At 37.1% G+C, this 27,004-nt stretch overlaps 1 protein-coding gene across 1 annotated transcript; it reads right to left on the reverse strand.

Annotated features, from left to right (window-relative positions):
- Window positions 1-4,141: 4,141 nt before the first annotated feature.
- Window positions 4,142-26,144, reverse strand: LOC113436881 (phospholipid scramblase 1-like). Its single transcript, XM_026701583.2, has 9 exons — window positions 25,667-26,144; window positions 20,946-20,976; window positions 19,796-19,912; window positions 16,516-16,658; window positions 11,395-11,437; window positions 8,988-9,208; window positions 7,024-7,185; window positions 5,676-5,834; window positions 4,142-5,121 (listed from the first exon to the last, which is right to left on the reverse strand). Exons 2-9 carry the CDS (start codon window positions 20,956-20,958, stop codon window positions 5,062-5,064), a joined length of 918 nt encoding a protein of 305 aa, XP_026557368.1. The 5' UTR covers window positions 20,959-20,976; window positions 25,667-26,144; the 3' UTR covers window positions 4,142-5,061.
- Between the last annotated feature and the right edge of the window lie 860 nt (window positions 26,145-27,004).

Below are 27,004 nucleotides of genomic sequence, written 5' to 3' on the forward strand. Positions count from 1 at the left end.
TTATTAAGGCTTTATAGAGTGGTATTAGTACCTCACTTGGTCTTGATTGTATCCCTCTATTAATACAACTTAGGATTGCATTAGCTTTTGGGGGCTGCTGTTGCACACTGCTGGCTCATATTTAGCTGGTTGTCCACTAAGACTCCAAGATCCCTCTCATAGTTACTGCTATTGAGCCTGGTTTTACCCAGTCTATATGTATACTTTTGGTTTTTCTTGCCTAAGTGTAGGACTTTACTTTTCTCTACATTGAATTTCATTTTGTTAGATACGGCCCAGTTCTAGTTTGTCAAGATCATCTGGATCTTGAGCCTATCTTCTTGGGTGTTAGCTATTCCTGCCAGCTTAGTATCATCTGCAAATTTGGTAAGTTCCCCTTCTATTCACTCATCTAAGTCATTAATGAAGATATTGAAAAGTACTGGGCCTAAGACGGAACCTTGTGGCACCCCACTGCTTCCTACCCTCCATGTAGACTTAGACCCATTAAGGACTACTCGTTGAATATGGTTTGTCAGCCAGTTGCAAATCCATCTCATGGTGGTGCTATCTATCCCACTTTTTTCTAGCTTACTAAGAAGTAGGTTGTGGTTTACTTTGTTGAATGCCTTGCTGAAATCTAAATATATTATGTCCACAGTATTTTGCTGGTCTACTAATTTCATCACTATGTTGAAGAATGAAATAAAATTGGTTTGGCATGATCTGTTCTTAACAAACCCGTGCTGACTGCTAGTTATTACTTTACTTATTTCTAGATGTTGGCAGATCTGTTTTTTTTTAAATTATCTTTTCCAGTATCTTCCTGGGTATTGGTGTTAGGATGATTGGTCTATAGTTTCCTGGGTCTGTTTTTTTTTCTTCCTTTTTTGAAGATGGGAACCACATCAGCTCTTTTCCAGTCCTCTGGTAGTTCCCCGGTGCTCCAGGATTTTTGAAAGGTGTGGTGCAGTGGTTCTAAGATGACCTCTGCCAGCTCCTTTAAAACTCTGGGATGTAATCCATCAGGCCCCAGTGATTTGTGTTCATCAAGATCAAGATTTTCCAGATTTCCTTTGATTACCAAAGAGAGTCATTTAGAAGATGAATTATTAAGAAGCATAATGCATGTTACTTTAATAACTGAATGCTCCAGGAAATGGTCACAGCTCTGATAACATTAGTTTAGGTAGCTACCTTTTCCTTACAAAGTTTTATGAAGACCCAGTCAAATTGCAGATAAAATTTAGAGGAGGGTCCATAAAATAATCTAGCTTGGATTTTAGCACCTATAGCAAGAAGATGGTCTTCTTTCTTAATCAAATGTATCAATCCTTGGTAGACTCTTCTTTCATTTACTACAATGACTAGAACTTCAATACTCCATATTTCACATGGTAGGCATTATTTATATTGATGGTCTTTAAGATCATATTAAGGAATAATTCATCTTTTGCTAAAATTGTTCTTGAAACCAGAAACTTACCAACTTCAAGTGAATCCTGTTAGTATGTTCATGTCATTAGCATGAATGCAGATACAGGTAACCAAACTAGCAATCCAGGTGTCTAGTATTTCAAAATTGGGAAACAGGTTGTCATATCATGCAGCTGATGTCATCCCTGTTCCTGTCTTACACAACTGGGACTGAAATTCTGCTCCTAGGTCATTGTGGCTGTAAGTTGAGGCCAGGTCTGATTTTCTGGTATTTTCTGTGGCAGTTGTCAGGCAAGTCACCAGAGTTGTTAGGTAAATCATGCAGTTGTGAAGTGGACCTATTATTCCAAGTGGGTGTTTATTTGCTGGACACTGACGAAAGTATCAGTCATTTGACCACGAGACACTGCAATTGGTCATAAGCATGAGCTGATTGCCAAGCACCCAAACATTTTACGATGGTCAGAAGTGTTTATGGGCCCTGTTCTGACCTAGGCTTCCCAAAATCACGAAGCTGACTCCTCGTCCCAACAAAACCCCTTTTATTTAGGTTAAAGTGATTTCCTCTCGAGCAAAGTCCGGGCAAACAGTCTTTCAAGTGATTGCACAACTACAGACCTTTATTAGGCTAGTAAAGTTGCCAGGCTGATATCTTCCAAACACCACTCTGCAGAGTCAGAAACAGATCTTCACCCCAATGAATTGAACTAATTGTCTCCTGAAAACACCATTCCCCTTTTGCTCCTCTTTAATCCATATGAGAAAGGCCATTCACCATCCACTTGTGCCTTTACTCCCAAGTTGACCCTTGTTCCTTAACTGTTCCCTTCTCCTGGCAGCTCTGCGCATGCACAGTGGAACAGGCTCCAGCTGTTCTTCTGCTCCACTTATCTCTGACTCTGAAGGCAGCTGATAACTGTCAGATGGCCCTGGCCCCATCTCTGCCTCTGATGCAGAACACTTGTCAGCCTTCCCCAGACTCCAGGACTGGCCCATGTTCCTCCCTAACCTCCTCACTGCACATTTTTAACCATCTCTGCCACTTACAAAATTCGTTTTGGCTTGTGTGGATATTTTTCATGGAATCTCCCCACCAATCTATCAGCATTTACTTTCCAATTATTAACTCAAGTCGCTTGTGAAATGAATAGCCTTTCCAATAAATTAAATATTGTAACTTCCCCCTGAAAATCCTAGAATCCAAAATTTTCTTAACTTCATAATGTTCATAGCCTGCAATGAACAAAGGCTTCAGGGATGCCTGTTCTGCAAGCCTTAAGGAAGAAGTAACAACCAGCTTTAATAAACTACTGTGAAACACCAGATGTATCTTCCCCAACAACCTAGGGAGATTAAGTTTCAGAGTTAGTAGGTTTATTACTTTATTTATCTGAAAAGGCCCTATAAATCTTGGAGTTAATTTTCTAGAAGATAAATATAACTTTAAATATTTAGTTGACAAATAAACTTTATCCCCCGCTTTAAATTGTGGCTGCTGGGAACGGTGTTTGTCAGCTTGTATTTTTTGGATCTGTGCTGCCTTATTCAAGCCTTTTTTGTGTTCTCCCAAGAGTCTTTAATTGCGTCCATCCACTCAATTACTGACATGGATGTGGAGGATCCTTTGGCAATTCAGGCATGGGAATGAACTCCATCCAGTATTGATTTGGAAAGGTGTTAACCCAGTTCTACTATGTACAGCATTATTATAAGCAACTTCTGCAAATGGCAGCAAATCAGCCCAGTTGGTTTGTTGATAATTTACATAACATCTCAAATATTGTCCAATCATTTGGTTAGTCTTCTCAGCCAATCCATTGGTCTGGGCGTGGAAAGCTGAACTCAGATCTTGAAAGATCCAATTGCTTGTATGAATTCTCTCCAGAATTTTGCAGTAAATTGAACCCCTCTATTGAAATGATTCTGCGAGGCATTCCATGTAGTCTATATATATGATTCACAAACATTTTGGATAATTTTCTGGCTGATGGTAGACCTTTACATGGAATAAAATGAACTTGTTTGGAGAATAAGTCCACTACAGTCCAAATTACTGCATGCCCCCCACTGTGAGGTAAATCTACTATAAATAATTTATTGGAAAGGCTATCGAATTTCACAAGCGATTTGGGTTCATAGCTGGAAAGTAAATGCTGATAGTTTGGTGACGAGATTCCATGAAAAATATCCACACAAGCCAAAACCGAATTCTGTGGGTAGCAGAGGAGGTTAAAAATGTGCATTGTATGATTGTGTTTAACCTAATTTCAATCTTTGTGTTTTATATCGGTTTTCGAATAAGGGAGGGCAGCCTGTCAAGCCCAAAATTGTCATAAGCGGAGCCATTTTAGTTTGCCTTAGTATATATTCTTTTGCTTATTTTCCCTGTGGTAGACATGGGGGCTTGACACATTCCTAAGGTGGGAGCAGTGGAGATAAAGAGAGTGTTATGGCTAGGGTATCTTCTTTCCCGTGGGAAATGAGCTATCCGGGTTTGGGGCCCTGGAGGTGGAGATTTACAACATCAAGTAACGTTGTATTACTTCTATTGGATAATGTGACTTTTTTGGGGGGGTATTTCTAACTTCTAATATTGTGGGATAATTCCAGGTTGGGTCAGATCTGGAATTACCATGGACTTTGCCAATTTGGAAATCTTTTTGAAGATGGACTTTGTTATTTTTCTTCTAACATGGATTTCATTACTTGGAAACCTGACAGATACAGTCATAGAATATTTATTGAATCATGTAAAAACAGCAATATAAAATCTATCAGATATGAACAAAAATAAAATATTTTCCAAGGTAACTTGAGGTATACTTTAAGAAACAGAGCGATCTAGGTCTAAGTAGTCTGAATTTGAAAATTACATAAATAGTATCCAGTACTCAAATATGTTCATATTTACCCTTTCTTGGTATCAGATGAAGAAGTACATATTCAGTCTAATATTTTTTTTAAAAAAAATGTTAGAACGTATCATAATCCTATAATAAGAATCAGTGTAGGAAATTTAAAAAATTATGAAGAGAACACTCAAAAAGTAAAGTAAATTCATATTATTACAATACGTACTATAGACATGCTCCAACACTGTTTGCAAAATAGTTATAAAAATGTAAACAAAATCAGTTGTAAAAATGATATTCTTCCTGGAACATGATTTTTATTTCTGTACACATAGGTAAAACGTATCTATTCAGTCTTAGACACTATCAAATTCAATGTGTATTGTAATGGAAAACATGAACTATCTTAAGATATACTCAAAGCACAAAAACTTTATTTTAAAAGTTCACTTTATATATTCATTATGTACAAAATATAAATTTGATTAGTACTTCAAGTTACAGTACAAAGTTTCACATTAACACTATTTGAAAGAAGGTTGAAGATGTGTGTGTGTGTGTATCTTTTAATATAAATATGTATAATCACTTCAATGTCACTATACATAACTATTTATTCTAAAATAGTCTTCATAATTTAGGAGTAGTTTGAAATCCTACTGATGTAAAAGCCATAGCATAATGCCAAAAGAAAAAGAGTGTTTATTGAAAATGTCTTATAAAAGACATCCACTGAAAATAAAAACGGTGAAACTACTTCACTAGAAATTCCTACAATGAAGATTGTACTCTGTTACCAGACCCCAGCACGTTGTTGCCGATTTTGTCCTGTGTGTTCAAAAAACATGAAATCCTATTGAGAAGAAAAACAAATGGAATTATTAAGTAAATCGCTTGCTAAAATTCAGACGTTCTTCTATTTTAGTCAATAGGTTTCTTTTAATGAGAAAATCCTTACGGTGAGATTCATTGAAATTGACATACTGCGCTACAACTTCCCCAAACCTGAAGAATTATTGGGGCTACGGATTTCAGTATCACTAATCTAAGGGATGTTGGGTTTGGAAAGTGTAGAGAAGACTACACAACATGTGCTGCTTCCACCCTTAAAATTGCAACTCTTTTGGCAGTCCATTCCATAGCCTTAAGATTGTATCTAATCCAGTGTCCTTTGGAAATTTCGAAGTTTCTTTCCAGAACCGGCTACCAAATTTAATACTTGAGGTAATTAGATAATCTTCTCTGGTAGACAAAAGAATTTAGCAATTTTCCTGATGGTTCAAAAAGAAACTCAGTTCAAGCTATAGTAGATTCCATTAGGAACTCCACTGATGTATTACACTAAAAACTCTATAATTGAATTATACAATTAGTGAATAATACAGTATCTGAGAATATTATACTTACTATAAGGAAGCAAGCTCCAAGCATCACAGCTTTTATTTTTACATCAAGATCCATTGGAAACTGGATTCCAAAGTTGTCAGCATCTGTAAAAGCTTCCCTCACAAAACCAGTCCACTGCTTGGAAATTTTTCCAACGTTGTTCCCATCTAAAGATAATACCTAGTTCAGAAGAAAATACAGAAAAAAATTATAATGTAGAAAATTCAAGTATCTTGAAGCAGATATAACTATTACTTATGAAGAAAAATAATATAATAAAATAAAATTGAAAACAAAAATATCTTAGGAAATCAAATTAATATTCCATAGTCATAGGAAATATTTACAATATTATTAAAACAGTACGAATAAGATATTCTAAAACAAGTTAATCTAACATTCAGAAAACTTTAAAAATATGCCTTGTTCTTCATTCCATTTTTATCAAACAGAAGATACTTTCTGAATATAACTCATTCTATCTGTGATTTTTTTTTCTTTTGCTGGAAATTTCCCTTAAACTAGTAATAATCTACATATATAAAAAAGCAAAACACCACTCTCACATCATCACAAAACCTTTAGAAGTGTAAAGCCTACAAACCTGAAATTTGGCACGTATGTTCCTCTTGGCTTCTAGGTTCTCGGTAAGAAAGGATTTTTTGAAATGACCATCAGAGCATTAGTATTTCGTATATTATTATTAATACACTCTGATCAGTGGTGGGATTCAAAGTTTTTTACTACCAGTTCTGTGAGCGTGGCTTGCTGGGCATGGCAGGGGAAGGATACTGTAAAATCTCCAGTCAGAGGTGGTATTGGCCGGTTCTCCAAACTACTCAAAATTTCTGCTACCGGTTCTCCAGAACTGGTCAGAAGCTGCTGAATACCACTTTTGACTCTGATGCTAAGGAGTTCTACTCCCCCTCCCCACCTGAAAAGAAATCTCTTCCAAATGAAAAACACAAACAGAGGAGTTTCAGTTTACTTTCACAGAAGCAAACAGGTTTAGTACAGAACAGGTGAGCTAAGCCATGCCCAGGCTCCTTGCTGTCTCCTTCTTGCTCACATAGCAAATACTGTTTCAGTTTCCAAACAGCCCTCAACTGTCTCACACACAGGACGCTAGCCAGTTGAATACTGATTAATGCTGGTAGGCAGAGGCAGAATTTTTTTTGCCTTACTTTCCTCCCCAAAATCTATGCCCGACCACATAGTTTCATAGCGAAGCACGGGTATCAAGCTAGTTCCATATAGAACTATAAGATTTATCCTAGGTCCCATAAAATGGGAAGGCTGGTTTCCCATATCAGACACAACATGATTAATCTCTTAAAAAGTAGAATATGATCTTCTAGTATTAATTCACCTCAAAATCAATATCTGAACAACAGCTGCAGACTACACAGGGCCCAACAATTTTGAGTACATCTTCCCGTGCTTCATTCTGGATTACAAATTTTGGCAAACAAGGATCCCAGGTCTGTTTAACATATCCAACTGGAGTGCCTAGGGGAGCATGAACTTCAATCTTTAAAAAATAGAAAAAAGAGATAAACAGTTAAATCTACACAAAATTCATTGAAAAGAATATATTTATAACAAAAAGTTTGTTCTTGTTCAACACTCGGTCATAATTCTTGCCTGAAATCCTAGAATGATATATGGTCTTGGAGGCAGACCCCCGATCCCTTCAGAAGATTCTATCAAGTTTTTAAAATACTATATGAGACTACAAAAATATTTAATATGTAAGGACTACCTTCCTTTTTAATGAATCCAGTTTAATACTACTTTTAAATTTAGTTTTTGTCCTATATCTACCTATGATTTAGAGTACACACCTAGTATCCAATTCAAAGGTCAAGTGTGTCTCAGCCCCAAAAATGAAGCAGCCAACTGTTAATACACTGCTTTACAAGGTACATGAAGTCAGACAAGTCCAAAGCACTGAACCGACTGGACTACATGAAACTTTAAAGCGTATAAAAATGGGGCTACATTCACTGATCATGCTGTAAATTCTCCTGTATTGCTATTTCTGTTCACCTTAAACTCAATGCACCAAGTGACAATCAATTCTTGTCATATACTGGTCTCAACTCAATCCAGCAACCTGATTTATGAACATCAAAAGAAAATTTTAAGAATCTAGGATATTCAACTAAGAAGCAGAAATAACAGCACTGTGGGGAGTATCCAGATAGAAATAATAGACAGCCAATTAAGTCTCATCATCATTGGTATTTAAGGCATGCCTGTTAGACTAAGGTCTTATATGGAATGCCTGAAGTCTGTAGCCATGCAGATTGGATAAGATAATGTAAAGTTATGCTTCCAATCTTGGATTTCTTTTGAGTTTTTCTACCTCTAAGTAGTATTAGCTACAGTTGCTTGCGGAACCAATTTGGTTAAGTTAAGATGCTGACCTTAGAATCAGAAGACCATGACCAAGACCTGCCTTAGGCATGAACGAGGTTGGTTGACTTTGGGTCAGTCAGTCTCTCTCTCTCAGTCCAATCCCCAAAGGAAATAGGAGCAGGAAGGAATGTTAGGTATGTTCACTGCCTTGAGTTATTTATAAATAATAAACGAGGGAAAATAAATAAACTTTCTTCCAAAATCTTGAATTAAGAGGAGAAGGCATATGTACATTGTGAAAGTCTTGGTTAACCAAGAAATATTAATTAAATGATCTATTTTTCATGCCATTTACAAAGAATTAAATTTGTTTATTATGAATTTTGTATTCGTTTGCTTGTTCTCACACTTTGATTTACCTATTACAAAGGGAAATGTATTTGCCTTCAAGGGCAATGCAAAGGAGAGAAAAGGTAACACAATGAAACTGGACTCAAAGGTACAAAAATATGTACTTGTTGCTTAGGTAAGAACTTAATCTTAGAGACAGCACAAGACTCTACATTCACACACCGATGTCCCTCCACTTGAATTTTCCTTTTGCCAAATTACCACTGTGAAAGAATATCGAAGTCCAAGATTGTTCCATTGAAGAGGGGAAGGAAACTTTCATATGGCATCAAAAGGTGCTGAAAAGAAATTCTTTGATAGAAAAAGGACCCAAAAGATAGATTGAGATATTTGGAATTTGAAAATTGAGAAGTCAGAGGCAATGAGGCAACATAAATAAGAATAAAGAAACATAAAGAAAATGCTGGCTTTTGAAGGGAAATTGAAAGTGAATAGAAAGCCAGTGTAAGAACTGAAAGAACACATCTTATTGGCTGTATCCCAAATCAATATCCATTATTTTGAGAATCTTAAATTGGCTTTAAATTATCCAAAAGAGTCATGAGACATCAAATGATTCACCTCCTGTAAACAGCAAGGACAGCAGCAACTGGAGCATCTCAGAGGTCGCATGAGATTTATGACTTCCCGGCCCATATTGTCCATGACTTTCATCGTAAATGGTCGTGATGGTCCACAGCAGTTCAAAGTGCAACAGTCATTTTCCTCGGCTGCAAAATACACCCTTTGCCCCATAGCATTTTTAATTTCATATTTGTTGGCAGTCTCAAAGCCAGTAATAACTGAAACAAAGAAACATACATACATAAAGCTGTTTGGTCATTTACATTTTTCACAGTTAAGCTATTCCTCTCTTCAAGAACGCTAATGTATGTCAAATAAATAATCTGCAAAGTTCTACTTAAAGCTATGAGACAGTGAAAAAGGAGAAACATAAAGAGAAAAGATACCCTGCAATTGTATTTAATATTGTTTTCTGGATGATACTAGAGTGTTTTAGCTCCTAATCCAATGTCCCCAAGTACTTCCAATCCCTTCACTAGAGATGCACAATTAAGTAACAGATTTGCATGTGTTCCCAAAGCCTTGGGTGACCTTCCATCCTCCAACTTCCCCCAAAATAATTGGACTTTTAATTTCTAATTTTTGATGTGATAAAATATATGAAATACATGATTGGAGACAAATCATATCAACTATAGATAATTTCATTCCACTTACCTTTAATAAAAATCACATTTAGTTCATGGAGTGCTTTGTGGGCCAGGCAAAAATTTTGCATAGTTTCCCTATGTTCAAAAGGAAGGTTTGAAGGAAATTCTTATTTCCATTCACTAAAAGTTGGTTAGGAATATTCACATAATTGTAAGGTCTGATAAAACAAGATCCCCACATGCACAAATGTTTCCAGCAGCATTTTAAGAAACAGCCAGCAGGTCAAGGAGAGAGCAGCTCATGGAGAGAACAAGGAAGCTCCATAAGACGATGTTTGGGACAGAATGCACACATGTCCATCAGCCATGTATGTCTGGCAGGCCAGATTAGAAACTCAATTTCTGGCTCACCTTTCTTGATCCAGAGGGAACTAATGGAACAAATACTCTCAGCTTTTTCCTGGACTCAACAAACACAATTAGAGTTTCCCTTCCCCAAGTCAATGTTGAGGCAACTAAAATAACTTATTTCCAATCTACAGTACTGCGCGGGGAGAATATTTTTTTCTTCCTTCAAAGGCAACTTCACCTATTTGTTTTAAAGCCCCAAGTGACAGAAATATAGAAATAAGGTTGCTTTAGTTTACATTATGTTCCAGGAACTAAAAGGTAAAACAATTCCCAGTGACCATACAGAATGTAATATATGAATGATATGAAATTATTCCTTTTTCATTTCATTTTTTGGAGATGGGAAATTCTTGATTCCTCCCCTCCCCCATGGATGTAGATGATCTTTTCATTTACACTGACCATCAATTTGACTGCATTGGAAGTCTTTGGTTATATATAATCCCATACATAGGGCCATGACCAATGGTTGGATTCAAATAATTTAACAACTGGTTCACCAAGGGTCAAGTTGGACATGATAAAAGGCATGGCCCATGTCTGTTCTCCAGCTTTGCCACACATGTGGGGTGAGCCTCCCATGATGGCCAACCTGATCCTGGGCAAGCAGGTTGTTAAATTACCCCCTCCCCCACACTATCAAAGTGGATCCTGGGTTCTGCGATGCAATGGAGAAACGGGAAACAGAGCAACTTGCACAAGGGGAGGAGGAGGAGGAGCAGGGAGAAGAAAGAAGGAAAGCCTTTTCCTTCCTTCACGCCAGCCACTCTGTTGCCTGTTTCTCCACTGCAACGCAGCACCTAGGATCCACTTGGATATCCTGGGAGGGTGGGCAATTTAATAACTGGTTTTCCCAAAGCAGTGTGAACTGACTGAATCCCTCCACTGGGCATGATAATGTGCCATCTATGTATATTTTTGTCTGAGAATTTAAGAAGACAATAATTGTATATAGCATTCTAAGATATATTTTTGCAGTATGCTAAACATCAAGATTTGGAGAGCTTCTAAAGCTATTGCACTATATGCAGTCATTGAAAATGCAAATATCCATGAATTCAATTCCTGATAGTGAGTATGAAGCCCACAGAATACCATCTGGCTAAATACATCTGAAAAAAACCAAATATGGGTAGTCCTTTTCATATAGGCAGAGCTGGCACATGAGAATCTGTGGTCCTCTTAGGCTCTGCCTGCTATTTTTGTTGTTGTTGTTGTTGTTGTTTTCCTTCTCTAAACCTAGGTGTGCCTTATGGTCAAGTGCGTCTTATGGTACAAAAAATACGGTATATAGCACTATTAATATAATTCTGTTCTCACATATAAAGACTAGTAAAAGAAATAGTATATTCATCTGAATTTTTTTTCTAAGCCATTAATATCAAACAGTATAAAATACTTACTTTCCAGAAGTTCAATTTGCTGATGGATTAATATCTGATCAATCTGTTATAAGAGTGGATTAAAAAAAATTAGAACTGAGCTATCAACAGATTCATTCTGCAACTAGTCTGTAAGTTATCAACCTCATCATTTAAGGGAAGTACCTTAAAAGGAAACTAAACTATTTTCTTTTTGGTCAATTTTCAGAATTAAAAAGGAATCTTATTTCAGCATCTGTCAGCCCTGATGCCTTTCAGAAAACTGGACCATCACTCTAAAATATCCCACCAGTATAAATAATCTGTCAATTGGGAAAACAAGAAGTGGCAGGTCCAATACATCAAAAGCACACCAGTTTTGTTTGGTTTCAAATTATCGATGGCAATAGAAGCAACAACTTTCACAAATCAAACTACAAAAACAGAACTCGGATTTCTTTACATAGAAGTCCTCTGTACCATTCCAATCTTCTGGCAGCATCTACACCATCAAATAAAGTTGTCCTTTGATTCCACTGTCTCATGGCCATTCTTCTAAACCAGGGGTCTTCAACCCTAGCAACTTTAAGATTTTTGGACTTCAACTCCCAGAATTCCTCAGCCAGCAAAGAATTCTGGGAGTTGAAATCCACAAGTCTAAAGTTGCCAAAGTTAGAGTCCCCTGCTCTAAACCTATACGTCAGGGTTTGTCATCTTCCTCGATGAATGAGACATGTTTCACCAACTGTAGTGCCATGAAATGCAGAAACACTCCTGTTCTACCTGTATCAGGCTGTGGCACATGTTGTTATCCTAGAATTCATTCTAAATATAGCTAGGCTGGTATTTAGTAAATGAGTGCATGTCTTGCATTGAAAACTATTCAGATTCAAATTTAAGCAACTTTATGCAGAGCTGAAAAAACTCATAGTTAAAAGCTTGGGATATGGGCTGCGTTATTCTAGAAGGATATTCTAGAAGGAAGTTCTGCTTGAGAGTCAAATGTGCCACTACTCGGCTTATGTTTCGAAAGGCCATGAAGACCTGGATCTTCGCCCAAAATTTTGGTGAGCATGATTGAAGCCCCCCTTTCTTCATTTTCTCTGTTTCAATCCAGGTTTGTTATCTCTGCCATCTTTGCTCTTTTTTGGTTATGTTGTTTTAATCTTTAACCATTTATGGACTGTTCAGAATTGCTAGGAATTGGGCAGCATTTAAATTTAATAAAACATCATCATCATGTTAAATGAATGAATGGCCTCTACTTTCAGTGACCATTCTTCCTTAAAAGAATAAAGAACAGGGGTGTCAAACTCACGTCATCACGGTGGTGTCATGTGACATATCGGGACTTTCCCCCCCCTTTGTTAAATCGGGTGTGGGCTTGGCCAGCAGGTATCTGGCCCACAGGCTGTGAGTTTGACAGCCCTGATAAAAAACTAATCTGAAAAAGGAGGTGTATAAGGATTTTTGAAAATGTTTATATCTATACCTTTACTTTACACAGGAAAATAAAGAGCAAAAGCAAGGAAAAAAAATAGCAAAATTCATATCCTCATAAAAATATCTGAAATCAAAAGGTAGATGTAAATTAATCTTAAACCCACAGTTCAGTTTCCATATTTTCCACATGACTGTGAACAATTATGAATTAAGTGTTGAAATTTTTGTATAGTAAACATTAAATGACCAAAAAAAAGGGCAACATAAAACTTTTTGAAAAAAAAAAAAATCTGAAGGGCAGTCTTCTAAAATACAGTACTGTCCTTTATAATAAAAGACTCCTGGTCTCCATATTTAAAACTTTTTGCCAAGATAAGCACAACTGCAAAAATGAATCAAGCAAACGCAAATTCATTTACACTATAAATTCACTCGCCAAAACCAACACCAACCATAAGAACCTCCGTTGTCGCCCTGACCTAACCATACAGCAACGTGCCCGCTCCCGTGTACTCCGCACTGAACTCAAAAAACGTCTAGACAATGGAGAGAAGGACCTGTACATTGACTACCATGCTGACTGTATCAAAAGTAAGTCACACATCCCACAACTCAGCTTTAACCTTCAACCACAACCCTACCTTAACCAATCCACCATCACCTAAGACTAGGCACGCATGCCCCTAACTACCTCAATTCCAACTACTGCTGGCCTTAAATGCAAGCTACTCAATGCAAGAAGCCTTGTAAATAAAATACCTGAATTTTTCCTCCTACTAAATATGGCTAAATTCGACATTATATTTGTCTGTGAAACATGGCTCAACGCATCTCTCCCTGACTCCATTACCACAGTAAGAGACTATCATGCTTACCGATCAGATCGTGAAATTCGTAGAGGAGGTGGTGTTGCTATCTTCTATAAAAAGTCCTTACATCTAAAAAATATCCAAGTTACCCAGGAGCTTGCTCTTCCTGAGACCATTATCTGTGAACTATCCTTAAATATCACAATTCTATTCTTACTATGCTACAGAGTACCTGATTATGACATTGAACATATAAACAAGCTAAATACATTACTAACATGGGCAGCATCCTGCCCGTACCCTTTTATCTTTCTTGGTGATTTCAATCTGCCTCATATTGACTGGACCCTAAATGAATGTACAACTGAAACCATACACGCAACCTTTTACAATGCTGTTACAAATCTGGGACTGGAACAACTAGTAACCAATAACACTAGACTAAACAACTGCCTTGATCTCATCTTCTGCAATAGTTTGAATTTAATTTACGGAATACAAACTAAAGAACCCTTTTCCAGCAGTGACCACAATATGATTGACTTTTGTCTCAACATACGTCCACACAAAAACCACCACAATGACGTAATCCCCAATTATAACTTCAAAAAAGGCAACTATGATCTTATAGACAACGATCTCTCATCCCTTGATTGGCAATCTCTATTCACTGGATGCAATACTGTTGAAGACCATTACAACATATTTTTACTTGAAGTCAAAAGAGTCATCAAACTATATGTACCAACAACAACTCCCAAAACAAAACAAAAAAACAGATTGCCCATAACAATAAGGAAACTTCAATCCAAAAAGAGATCACTCTGGCGGAAAAACAAATCTGGTCACGTTGCCAATTTCAAAAGCCGATACAAAAATTTATGCCACCAGATAAAGACCGAATGCACCAATTATCACATTAAACAAGAGGAAAACCTTCTAAGCACCAATTCCACCAGTGCTTTTTACAATTTTGTAAACAACAAACTAAAAGATTCAAGGTCCATCCCACCCTGATAGGACCTAATGGTAAAGACTGCAACAACGACACCATTAAAGCCAACATCTTTAACACATTTTTGGCTCAGTATTTGTAAACAGCAATGGATCATGCCCAGTATTTCCTAGCCGAACCACAGATAACTACAATGATCTAATACATAAAGATTTTACAGAAGACAATGTTGAAAAAGCACTTCGCAATCTAAAACCATCTCTATCTATTGGACCGGATGGAATATGTGCCTATTTCTTAAAAAAGCTATCCACTGCCATAGCCAAACCTCTAAGCATAATCTTTGAAAAATCTTTCAGGACCAGTTCCTTGCCTAACCTATGGTCACTAGCCACAGTCATCCCCATCTTCAAAAAGGGAGACCCTAGTCTAGTTGAAAATTACAGACCAATCTCCTTATGCTGCGTCACCTGTAAAGTCATGGAATCAATTATTAACCAATCCATCATCCTCCACTTAGAGACAAACAACCTACTCTCCAATAAACAATTTGGTTTCAGAAAAAAACTATCCCGTAATCTGCAACTCTTACACTGCAAAAACATATGGACTACACAACTTGATCAGGGCAAAACAATAGATGCAATCTACATAGACTTCTGTAAAGCCTTTGATTCAGTGGTACATGACAAACTACTACTAAAAATAAAATCCTATGGTATCTCTGGACAACTGCATAACTGGATAGAAGCATTCCTGTCAAACAGACAACAAATGGTCAAAATTGGGAGCGTCCTATCAAATTCTGTACCTGTCAATAGTGGTGTCCCCCAAGGCAGTGTTCTAGGACCAACTCTCTTCATACTCTACATAAATGACCTCTGTGATCATATTAAGAGCAACTGCGTTCTTTTCGCTGATGATGTAAAGCTGTTCAATACCACAGACAATACTGCTACCCTTCAAAAAGATCTTGACTGTGTATCAGAATGGTCAAACAAATGGCAACTTCAAATCTCAACAAATAAATGCTCTGTCTTACATATTGGCAAAAAAATCCGAAAATAAAATACAAGCTGAATAGTCAAGATCTTGTTGATGATCCAAGCTCTGTAAAGGACCTTGGAATACTCACCTCTAATGATCTAAGTGCTAGAGCCCACTGCAACTACATAGCCAAAAAGGCATTAAGAGTTGTTAATCTAATCTTACGTAGCTTTTTCTCTGGTAATATCACACTACTAACTAGAGCATACAAAACATTTGCTAGACCAATACTCGAATACAGCTCATCAGTCTGGAACCCACATTATGTATCTGATATTAGCACAATTGAGAAAGTCCAGAAATATTTCACAAGAAGAGTTCTCCACTCCTCTACTCGTTGTAGAATACCTTATGCCACCAGACTTGAAATTCTAGAACTAGAAAACCTTGAATTACGCCGTCTTCGGTCTGATTTAAGCATGGTATATAAAATCATACATTGCAATGTCCTACCTGTCAATGAATACTTCAGCTTCAACCATAACAACACAAGAGCACACAACAGATACAAACTCAAGGTTAATCGCACCAAGCTTGATTGCAGGAAATACGACTTCAGCAACAGAGTGATCAATGTCTGGAATACTCTACCCGACTCTGTAGTTTCTTCCCCAAACCCCAAAAACTTTAACCTTAGACTGTCTACTATTGACCTCACCCCTTTCCTAAGAGGTCTCTAGGGGGTGTGCATAAGCGCACCAACGTGCCTACCGTCCCTGTCCTATTGTTTATTTTATTTTTCTTTTATTTTTCTTATATGTACCCATTTCATGTATTCATAACTATGTATACACTTATACTTATTATCTTGTAAACAATTGACAAATCAAATCAAATCAAAAAAAATGTCTTCACACAATTTGAAGAAATTCAAATTATACTTTATCAGGTAGAAGGAGAAGAAGGTACCTGACTTAAATATTCTAATCCAGGAGGGCAATTTGGAATAGAAGGTGGTTCTGGCATCCAAACAGTGTGGGGAACAGGTTGGCCATAAGTGGTTGGTGCTCCATAAGCTGTTGGAAATGCATACGGAGGCTGTGCTGGAGCACCTTTTAAGAAAAGATGAAACAACAAAACAGTTTTTTAAAAAATAAGCAGTCCATGCAGATTTTTTTGTTTTATGTTTAAGCAATTAGGTTTACCAATGTTCAGGACGTATTATGCATAATTTTCTCCTCCATCACAAAGAAAGAAAAAAAGCAAACAATATATGCATGTGTAGCATTTGAAATGCAACGTAGTTTTCCTTCTCCCTTTAATGAGACACATGATGGGTATCTGTATGATACATTACAATGATAAATCACACTAACACTGTAAACACATATGTATTTCCTTTGTAGTAATACCTAGCGAAAGAAAGACTAATCTGTCCATACTGTATGTGGACAGATTTTGGAAGACATACCCTGGTTATTAATTTCTTTCTAGCATAAATCAAAGTGTGTTTTTGGACTTTTGATTTCTCCAGCTTTTAAAAATTAGCATGACGGCAGGTAAAATGAATGTTTCTGTGGTGGCAATGCATACTAAAGTTCCTAAGAAGGTTCATGCAGTATTTTATTATATATTTTTTTCATTTATTCATCTAGTAGTGCTGGCCTAGAAACCAGGAGATTGTATTCTTATGCATGAAAGCCCTAAGAAAGCCAGAGAGGTGACTTTGAGCCCAACACTTTCTCTCACCTAAAGCATTCAGGGATTTGTGGTGGTGGGGAAAATAGAAGGTAAAAATATTAGGCACTTTCTTAAGTTATTTATATAAAGGCAGGATATATCATTTTTAAATAAAAACTTTTTTTCATTACATTGAGTTACAACAGAGGCCCATCAGGGTCATAACTTGTGACCGTTGCAAAGTGAGTTGGTCACATGGTCTATCTGATTTTATGACCTTTTTTTGGTGGTAGATGTTAAGCAAATCCTTAGTTTTTAAGCACATCAGTTATTCACCATGGGCACAGTTTTACCAAAAACTGGAAGTGCTGATTTTTGGCAAAACCATTGTAAAACATGATCACAGGAGCAGAGGGCACTGCAAATAGCCATAAATATGACTCCATTTGCCAAACATATGAAATGCAATCGCTTGGCCAAAGGGGGATTGTCCATCAAATTGCAGTATTTGAGATCCGGACACTGATTTTTCCTGTGCTAATCAACAGGAAGAGCAAATTTTGAATAATGGTTAAGGCATCAGAGTAGACACCCAGGGACCATGGGTTCTAGTCCCACCTTAGGCAAAAAACAGCTGGGCCAGCTGTTTCTCTTTCTCTCTGTCCTAGGAAGGAGGCAATGGCAAACCACTTCTAAAATCTTGCCAAAAAATCTAGAGGGACTTATCCAGGTAGTCACCTGATAGTCATTGATTCGGAGGCAGAAGGAAAAAAAATCAACAAGAAACAGGACTATATTCCAAAAAAACCCTGCCACATCATCCAGAAAATTGCACTACTGATATCCCTCAGCTTACAACAATTCATTTAGTGTCCATCTGAAGAAAAAGTGACTTATGACTGTCACAGTGTCCCAGGGTCACGTGATCACCTTTTGCAACTTTCTGACAAGCAAGTTAATGGGGAGGCCACTTTCACTTAACAACCATGTTACTAACTTAACAATTATAGCGATTCATTTAACAACAGTAGCAAGGTAGGTCATAAAATGGCGCAAAATCAACATCTCACTTAGTAACCAAAATTTTGGGCTCAATTGTGGCTATACATAGGAGGGCTACCTTTACATTCTTACAAAAGTAAGGTTGGGTATGACAGTGTGATTGCTTAGGAGGCAAATAGCTCTGATTTCTACACTTTCTCTTTCCTCTTCCCTTCCCAAATGCAGCATGGTTTTTGGTCATGTTGGAAAGAGATTCAAAATGGAAATGGAATGCCTTCCAGAGACTTATCACTTTAATTCCTATTCTTTAAAACAAACATACTCAAAAGCAGAAAATGAGACTGGAAATTTAACTCAAATTGCTTTCACTAACATCTGACTGAGGATTGATCTGTAGCCCTTAATAAAAGACAGGTTTCAGATTGGGGTTTATGTTCTGCACTTGGTCAAACTTAGGTTTTATTATTTTGTGTGAATCCAATCAATTGGAATTTATTGAAAAAAATATGTTAAAACAAAGGATGACTTAGCCTGATATGCAGACTTAGTCATGATGTGATTTCTCTTTTCAAAACAGTTATCTATTCAAGTTCTTTTTTTTTTTTTGCCTCTCTCTTTCTTGGTTAATGTATTTATCCTCACTTCTGAAATCTCTGCAGAATTCTTTTTAACTGTTTTGATATGACATTACTTTCATTCTGCTTTTTTTCACCAGGAATCTTACACTTATTTTGCAACAATTTTACATCTTGGTGACATTTGCCCTGTTGAATGGATGGATATAATTGAACTTCCCCTTTCATATTATTAAACACAATGATAGACTTTTTAAAACAGTAAATGATGGCTTTTAACAGCCTACAATTTAGTTATTTTATTAGATAAAGTGATAAGATTCAGATAAAATATCAAAATGTAGGTTAGTCCAACCTTTAGCTTCTAGGAACGGTAACACAAGAATACCCAGCCCATGAGACATTTCTTCAGTGAGAAGGTTTTGAAAGCACCGGGAGCTTTTTTGCCAATGGAGAACTACTAATAGTGTATGCTTTAAAAAGTGAAAATGTTATATTAGAAATTCAAAATGGAAAAGGCTGTGCAATGCTTTGCACGTGATCCCAATAATATACTTCAAAGCGCTTGAGTGTATGGAAGTCATATAATGCACATACAGCCCTAATAAAGGCAGAGGTGGTATTCAGCAGGTTCTGACCAGTTCTGGAGAACCGGAAGCCACCTCTGACTGGCCGCGGCCCCATCTATTCTCTGCCTCCTGAGTCCCAGCTGATTGGCTGGGTCGTCTTTTGTTGCTCTGCAACAATGGAGCTGGAAAGCAGTTTAGTGGGGTGGGGAGGGAATGGGATTTTGCAGTTATCTTCCCCCAGGAGTGGGGAGGGAATGGATATTTTACAGTATCCTTTCCCTTCCACGCCCACCAAGCAAGGCCCACCAAGCCACACCACGCCCACCAAGCCATGGCCACAGAATCGGTAGAAAAAAACTTGAATCCCACCACTGAATAAAGAGACTCGAAGTTTAAATGGAAATATTCCTACAAAATATTTACCAGGGAAACCTTGTGGAGCAGGGTAAGGAGCCATTCCAGGAGCATATTGAGGATATCCATACTGTGGCTGTGGTCCAGGGTATCCAGGAGCTACTGCTATGGGTACAGGATTATTTGCTAAAATAAAGGAAAGGCAGGTCAAATATTTAGAAATCTTCTTTCATTTAGGTTTACTTAGACATATATGAATCAAATAAATATTTCTGCTTTTTTAATTTTTAAGAAATGCTATCTTATTCGGGAAATTGCAGAAATAATAATAAATTTCAACTTTGAAACATAGGAAAAATATCAGATATCAGATATCAGTCTACATTTCAGTGATCCACTGCTTAACAGGCAAATAATGGGAAAAACAATATATTTAACCTTATATAAAGGAAGTTTTCACAACATGCTAATCTAGGGTGAAATGGGGTTTGGGTATTTCTGTGTGTTGTGGGAATCCACCTTAGCATATTATAAAAACTTGCCAATTTGCTATAGAGAGTATTAGGCAAATTATCTCATTTGAACATAGCCTATGTGCTTTGCTGATATGAATTTAGTATGTTGTATGAACCCAACTCCTTTGTTCGTATTATAGGTATATATTTTCCACGTGTTGCATTGATATTTTTGCCTGCCTTTTACCAAGAATGATTATGCAATTATCAGATGCAACTTGATGGAATGGACATGTTTATTTACTAAATATGTACAGTAGCCTTGGCAGCTACTGTAGATACAGAAATTCTAACAGGAAAAAAAACTTACATAGTTCCAACTAAATTATCAGCATAAAGCAGAGGTGGAAAAACTCTACAGCATTCTGAATTAAATCTACAAGCATAATTTCTATAACAACATACTAGTTCCTCAACATTTAGTGCAGCATATTTCCCACACCAAATTAATAAAAGAATGCTTATATAAATAGTTGCTGAAGGACAGAATTAAGTATATTCTCTGGACCTTCATTGATACTTTTCCTGCAGCCTGCCAAAAGAGTTCAGCTCTTGAGTCTTAGCTACATATTCAGCTATCTAACCCTATACCTTACCAACTGTTTTATCAGAATGCCTGTGATGTACTTTTCACATTTCAATGCCAACTGTTCTACACCAACTAACCCTAAATTACCAATTGATGAAAAAAGAATAATACTCACCTTTATTTTCCATAGTTACATACACTTGGTTCTGAAAAAAATAAAAATTTAAAAGCCTTTTAACTAAAGTATAGTATATTTCCAGTACCGTGCCTGTGAATCAGTTGCTAAAGAGAAAATGTTTACACAAGCTTAACATTTCCATGTTTGTACTTGAGAAAATGTATCTTACCTATTCTTTCTACAGACTGCATAATCTTTAAAACACAATTATACCACCAAACAAAAAGGTTATGTTACAAATTCTGGACCACTCTGTTTCCATTTCAGATTGCTTGAGAACAACATTAGCTAACAGAGTTATAGTCTGGAAGTGGGAAGGAATTTGGGAATTGACAGGGAAAGCTATCTGGCCCAGATCCAATCAGTGCAGCTATATGCTTTTCAATTGCACAATCATTTACATTTGAAGATGACTTTCCACAGAAGCTTCACTGTAGAACTTTTAATAAATCATTCCTATACCCATTCTTGGTTACACTTTTATAAGCTGTTCTAGAATCTCTGTTATTTCTGCTTAACAAGATAGCTTTTTAATTTAATCAGGTTTTCCTGCAATTCAGTTTACAAGACAAAATAACTGATGGCACAACTGTGTCAATCTAAACAAAACCAAATATTTACGCATGGGGAAAGCCAAGATAAAGTATAAGGTCATGTGCTAGCATGGATCTTTTATTACATGGGCAGTGAAGCTGTAATGCAATTTCAGTAATATTTATTATAAAATGAAAAAAAATACAATTATTGTTATTTGCCTTATCCCCATGTGTGGACAATTATAAGTACTAATTTTATTTGTTTATTTTTAGTTATCAAATTTAGAAATAGACCATCTCCCTTACAGTGGGACTTTGAGCTATGTACAAATCAAATATTAAAACATGAAGACTGTATATAAAATAAAATGTAAAAGAGTCAACTATGGTTAAAATTCAACACAAGGCCCCAAACCAGACAGCAGAACCAGTTGTTTTGACATTTTTGAAAGGCCAGTGGGGGGTCGTGTCATCTTTGGAAGAAGGAAGGAGAATGGTCGAAAGGGCAGAAGCAATGGCAGAGAAGGCTTCCTTCCTAGACCTTGCCAATCAGAATTCTTTAGCTGGCTGATTCACAGCAAACCTTCCCTCACAAATGAAGGTCAATATATGTGTCCCAGAATAATGTTCAGGGAAGAAGTTCCCTAAAGATGGGCTGCAGCACGAATCCAAAAGCTCAGGAGACAAAACTTCTGCTTCTGGTGACCAACCCAGATTGGACCCTGCAAACCTTACCTTCCTAACTGGGTGGGACCAACTGACTTAATGTGGTGAAAACTGTTTTGTATATACCCACGTTTGATTATATTTCTAGAAGCTATTCTAGAATCTCTGTTATATCTTCGTAATGAGATATCCTTTTATTTATATTGATAATTGCCTTTAATGTTAATGTTTATTTATAATGATAATTGCCTTAATGTTTTGATTTGCAAGAGAAAACAACTGATGGTGCAGCTGGATCAATTTAAAAGAGACCAAATATTTACACATGGGAAAAGCCAAGATAAAGTGTAAGTCATGTGCTAGTATGGATTCTTTGTTACGTGAGTAGTGAATGGGGGAATGGGCCAATATAATGGAGCGAAGACGTTCTGTATAATTATTGTTATACCTATGCTTGGTTACACTTCTGGAATCTGAGAAGGCTTTCAAAAGGCTATTAAAAAAGATTTTATTTCTGGACCCATGAGTCGACTTTCTATGGGGTTTGCAGCATACCTTCCTTGGAAAGGCTGATTTATAGGGGCAAAACCTGGTTCATGGAGTAATAATAAACAATATTATTATCATCATCACTACCTCCATCCTTCAGTACATAGTAGGTAGCAAGTCAGGTAGGACTTAGTTTTGGGAAACCACCAAAAATTCCAAGACTGTCCATATAATTAAAAGAAGTAAACCTGACTCCATAAGTCTTTTTTTTTCTTTTTTTAAAAAAGAAGGAAACTAATAAACATACAAGACCTTACTTCTCTTCCAACATATTTATTTCTGAAAAATAAATAAATAAATTTCTGAAATGTTATCTCTGCCCTGCTTTAAACTATGCAAAATGAACAATATTCTACTAAAGAAAATTCACCATCTTCTTCTAATGCTGCATTATCTTATTGATGACTAGTAGCATAGATGTATTTATATGTTGACAGAGGACACTTTGTAACAATGCAGACACTAATTCCAAACAGATTTTAATCAATTTTCCTATCGTTCTCTTTGTTCAATCTAAACTAAAACTAGAGGTCATTTTATGATTTAATTTTTGTCTTATAAACCTAACATGAAATTGGCAGGTGAAAGGTTACATGAAATTAAAGGAAGTGAAAACTAGGACAAGAGTGCCTCCCAGTTCATTAAGGAATTTCCCTTTACAATGGCTGGAGGGCAGCAAAACAATTTGCATTTTTTGGAAACCGATGAGTCATGTTACATGAGGAACTGGCCACCAAAATAAGTTCAGAATTCTATTATGAGTAAGAAAGGAAAATCACATTGTAGTGAAAGAGTGTTTTTAAAAGAGATGTTAAGCATGTGATTTATGATTATTGTATTCATATTTATCCCAAGAAACCCTTCATACCATCTGCTTCTTGATCAACCACATTCTATAATTATCTTCCTAAAAAGCTAGACACAGGAGCACTGTACTGGAGACATTTCAAAACTGCAGTAGTGCTAGACTGCTCAGCTTTGATTTTCAACAGGTTATGGAAAATCGGAAATAAAATATCAAATGAGATAAAGGAAAAATGGCAGTGAAAAAACATTCCAGTGAAATGGTGTCCTATTACAGGCTTAAATAGTGCCCAAGTAGAAAAATGACGACAGCGTGGGACCAAGCCCTTGATCTCTCCCAAGAGGAACACAAAAGAACTTGGAAGTCAACATTTATTGCCTATACATGGAAGTAAAAGGAAGGGGAACATACTAAGGAAAAAAGTGCTGCCTATTAGTGAAGTCCTTTTATGACTCTGATTTGTTTTAGTACTTTTTAAAACAACATAAAAATGTTTGCAGGAAGAACTGCAAAGAAAGAAGCTTGAAAGAAAAGACAACCCTTTGGCTAAATCCTTCCTGCTGCAGTCCCATAACAGAGTGGTCAATGTCTGGAATACTCTACCTGACTCTGTGGTTTTTTTCCCCAAACCCCAAAAACTTTAACCTTAGACTGTCTACTATTGACCTCACCCCTTTCCTAAGAGGTCTGTAGGGGGCGTGCATAAGCGCACCAACGTGCCTACTATCCCTGTCCTATTGTTTCTTTTATTTATTTTTTATTTTTCTTATATGTATCTATGTTTTTACTTATACCTATTATCTTGTAAACAATTGACAAACACAATAAATAAATGAATGAAAAATAAATGTAAAGAACTTTCTCACCAGCTGGTGGTGCACAGGAAAAGGAGGAGAGTGAAGTCAGAAGGACAGCACTGTCTATATACCATGTATAATCAGGACAGCACCATTCAGAGTTGCCGTGGATAAATCAGAAGGCACATTAGAAACTGACAACAGGCGCAGCAAATTTTTTACCTGTAGAACTGTCTACATCTTAAAGAATATGGCAGATGCCACTCAGTATACAAGCATCTCCAAAGCTAACAGGTGTCATGTGACTTGAGGAGTTGGGGAACTAAGTGTGAAAATATTACATTAACTGTAGTACAGCTAGACTTCATTCTGGATAGAATGGGGAACAAGATGAAGACAATACCATAGGAACATGGCTGAGAACAATCTAATTCCAGGTAGTGTCTGCATTGCGATTTGGCGGTGGTGGTGAGTAGAGGCCTTATAACTTAAAATAGAATAAGGGAGGGGACCTTGGAGGCCTTCTAGCCCAACCCCCTGCTTATATATCCTATACCATATCAGACAAATGGTTCTCCAATCTCTTCTTAAAAACTTCCAGTGTTGGAACATTTACAATTTCTGGATGCAAGGTGTTGAGCAGCTGCCGACCCCAAATATAGATAAGCATGGAAGCCAAAACCTTAGGGGCCTGTAGTGAACCCTTTTAGGTGACCATAGTGTATCTCTTTCTTCACTTCCTTCAAGGTGAGGCAACCTACATTAGCTATTTGAGAGAGGACCCAAAGCAGTTCCAGGGGCGCGGTGAAGCAAAACGCGATGGCTACCCTTTATTAAATACAAAGTTGGGGATGAGGTTGAGGCACGCAGCTGAATATAATAATAATAATAATAACAACAACAACAATAATAATGCCCTGGCAAACCCAAACACATACAAGACACAGCTCTCCTCCGTCTCAGTCGTATGTCTGACATTTGCTCTACGCAAATACAAAAAAAAAGTAGGAAAAGTACCGTAAAGAATCAGCTTTATCGTTATTATTTCAAGAAAGAAATGACAGAACGAGAGAAAGAGGAAGCGGGAACAACGAAACCGAAACCACTTTGGAAAGTAGCTTTCGTTTTTCTGGTCTTTCCGTTCTAAGTTCTCAGGGGAAGAAAAACAACTATCTTAGCTGGAAAACAACTGTAACTCTGGGGAATATCCATCGACTAAATGTCCGGTTTTACCTAACCTAGCCAAGCTAAAGTTTGTTTCCAGTCAGTTGTGCGCTCCGTCCCCACCCTATTTTCGCCTTGTTTTTCTTCCCCATCACTGGACATCCGCGCCCTCCAGCATCCACTTCTGTTGAATTCATTTACCTCGACCCGCGATCTCTGTACGTCTTTCAGATCCTTCCTTTACTGGAAAGGCGCAGCAGGAGAAGAGGTGAACGGCCAACCCCTAGATGAATTTCCTTGGGTCAAAACGCTGGACACCAAACCCCCTCTAGGTGCGAATGCGTCTTTCTTCGGAAAAAATACACGACGTAAGTCACGGGTTAGCCTTGCATCATAGGCAGAAACACCCAGCTGGGGTCGGAGCAGATAAGCCCTTCCTTTAGGTTTGGGGACTGAAGACGATCCTGAGCGGAGAAGAAAAGAGGGAATCCGTACGAGCTACGAAGATTTAACTCCAAAAACGAGAAGTCAATACTTTGTGGGCGGTTGCTGTCTAATTTTATTGAGAAAGAAAGGCTCACGATTGTTAACAAGCTTTCTTTCTGATGTTTGGAATTTCTGGCGCCGAGCTAGACTCAGTCTTATCTCATCGCAGGGAAAGTGGGGAAGTAATTTGCCTACTGCAAATTCTTTATGAATATATTTTCAACTTCCTTGTTGGAGAGTGGAAATTTCCAAAAGAGATCCTCTGTTTATAGTAAAAAAAAAAAAAGTAGATCCTACCCTAAGCTCCTTATTAATTTTTTTGCTGAAACAAGACAAAAATGAACTTGTGATTTAGGGATTTGTTAGTTCTAAAAGGAAAACTAAAGAAAGAAGGAAATTATGCTGTAGAAAGGAAAAATATAATTTTTATATTTATATTTATATTTATATATATATGTTTATATATGATATATATGCTCCTTTATAACTTTTCTTTCTCTTCCCAATTTCTTTTAACTTTTTTCACTTACGAATGTTGCAGCATCATGTGATCAAAAGTCAGGTGCTTGGCAGCTGACTCACATTTATGACGGTTGCAGTGTCCCAGGATCCTGTGATTATCTTTTGCGGCCTTCTAACAAGCAAAGTCAATGGGAAAGTCAGATTCACTTAACAACCATGTTACTAACTTAGCAACTGCAATGATTCACTTAATAACAATGACAAGAAAGGTTGCAAAATGGGCAAAATGCACTTAACAAATGTTTCACTTAGCAACAGAAATTTTGGGCTCAGTTTGGGGTTGTAACTTGAAGATTACCTATATTTGCTATCTGGCTATGGTAGAGAGGGACGCAGTGGCTCAGTGCTAAGACGCTGAGTTTGTCGATCAGAAAGGTCAGCAGTTCAGAGGTTCAAACCCCTAGTGCTGTGTAACGGAGTGAGCTCCTGTTACTTGTCCAAAGTAGAATAATCTGAGCTGATTATTGTGCCTTGAATGAGAATTCTAGGTTGATTTGTTCATTGATCCATCAATTCTCTCAGCTATCCATA

This window comes from Pseudonaja textilis, chromosome 4 (assembly GCF_049901715.1).
Source record: "Pseudonaja textilis isolate UNSWEBS1 chromosome 4, rPseTex1.2, whole genome shotgun sequence".
In the NCBI taxonomy this organism is placed as follows: domain Eukaryota; kingdom Metazoa; phylum Chordata; class Lepidosauria; order Squamata; family Elapidae; genus Pseudonaja; species Pseudonaja textilis.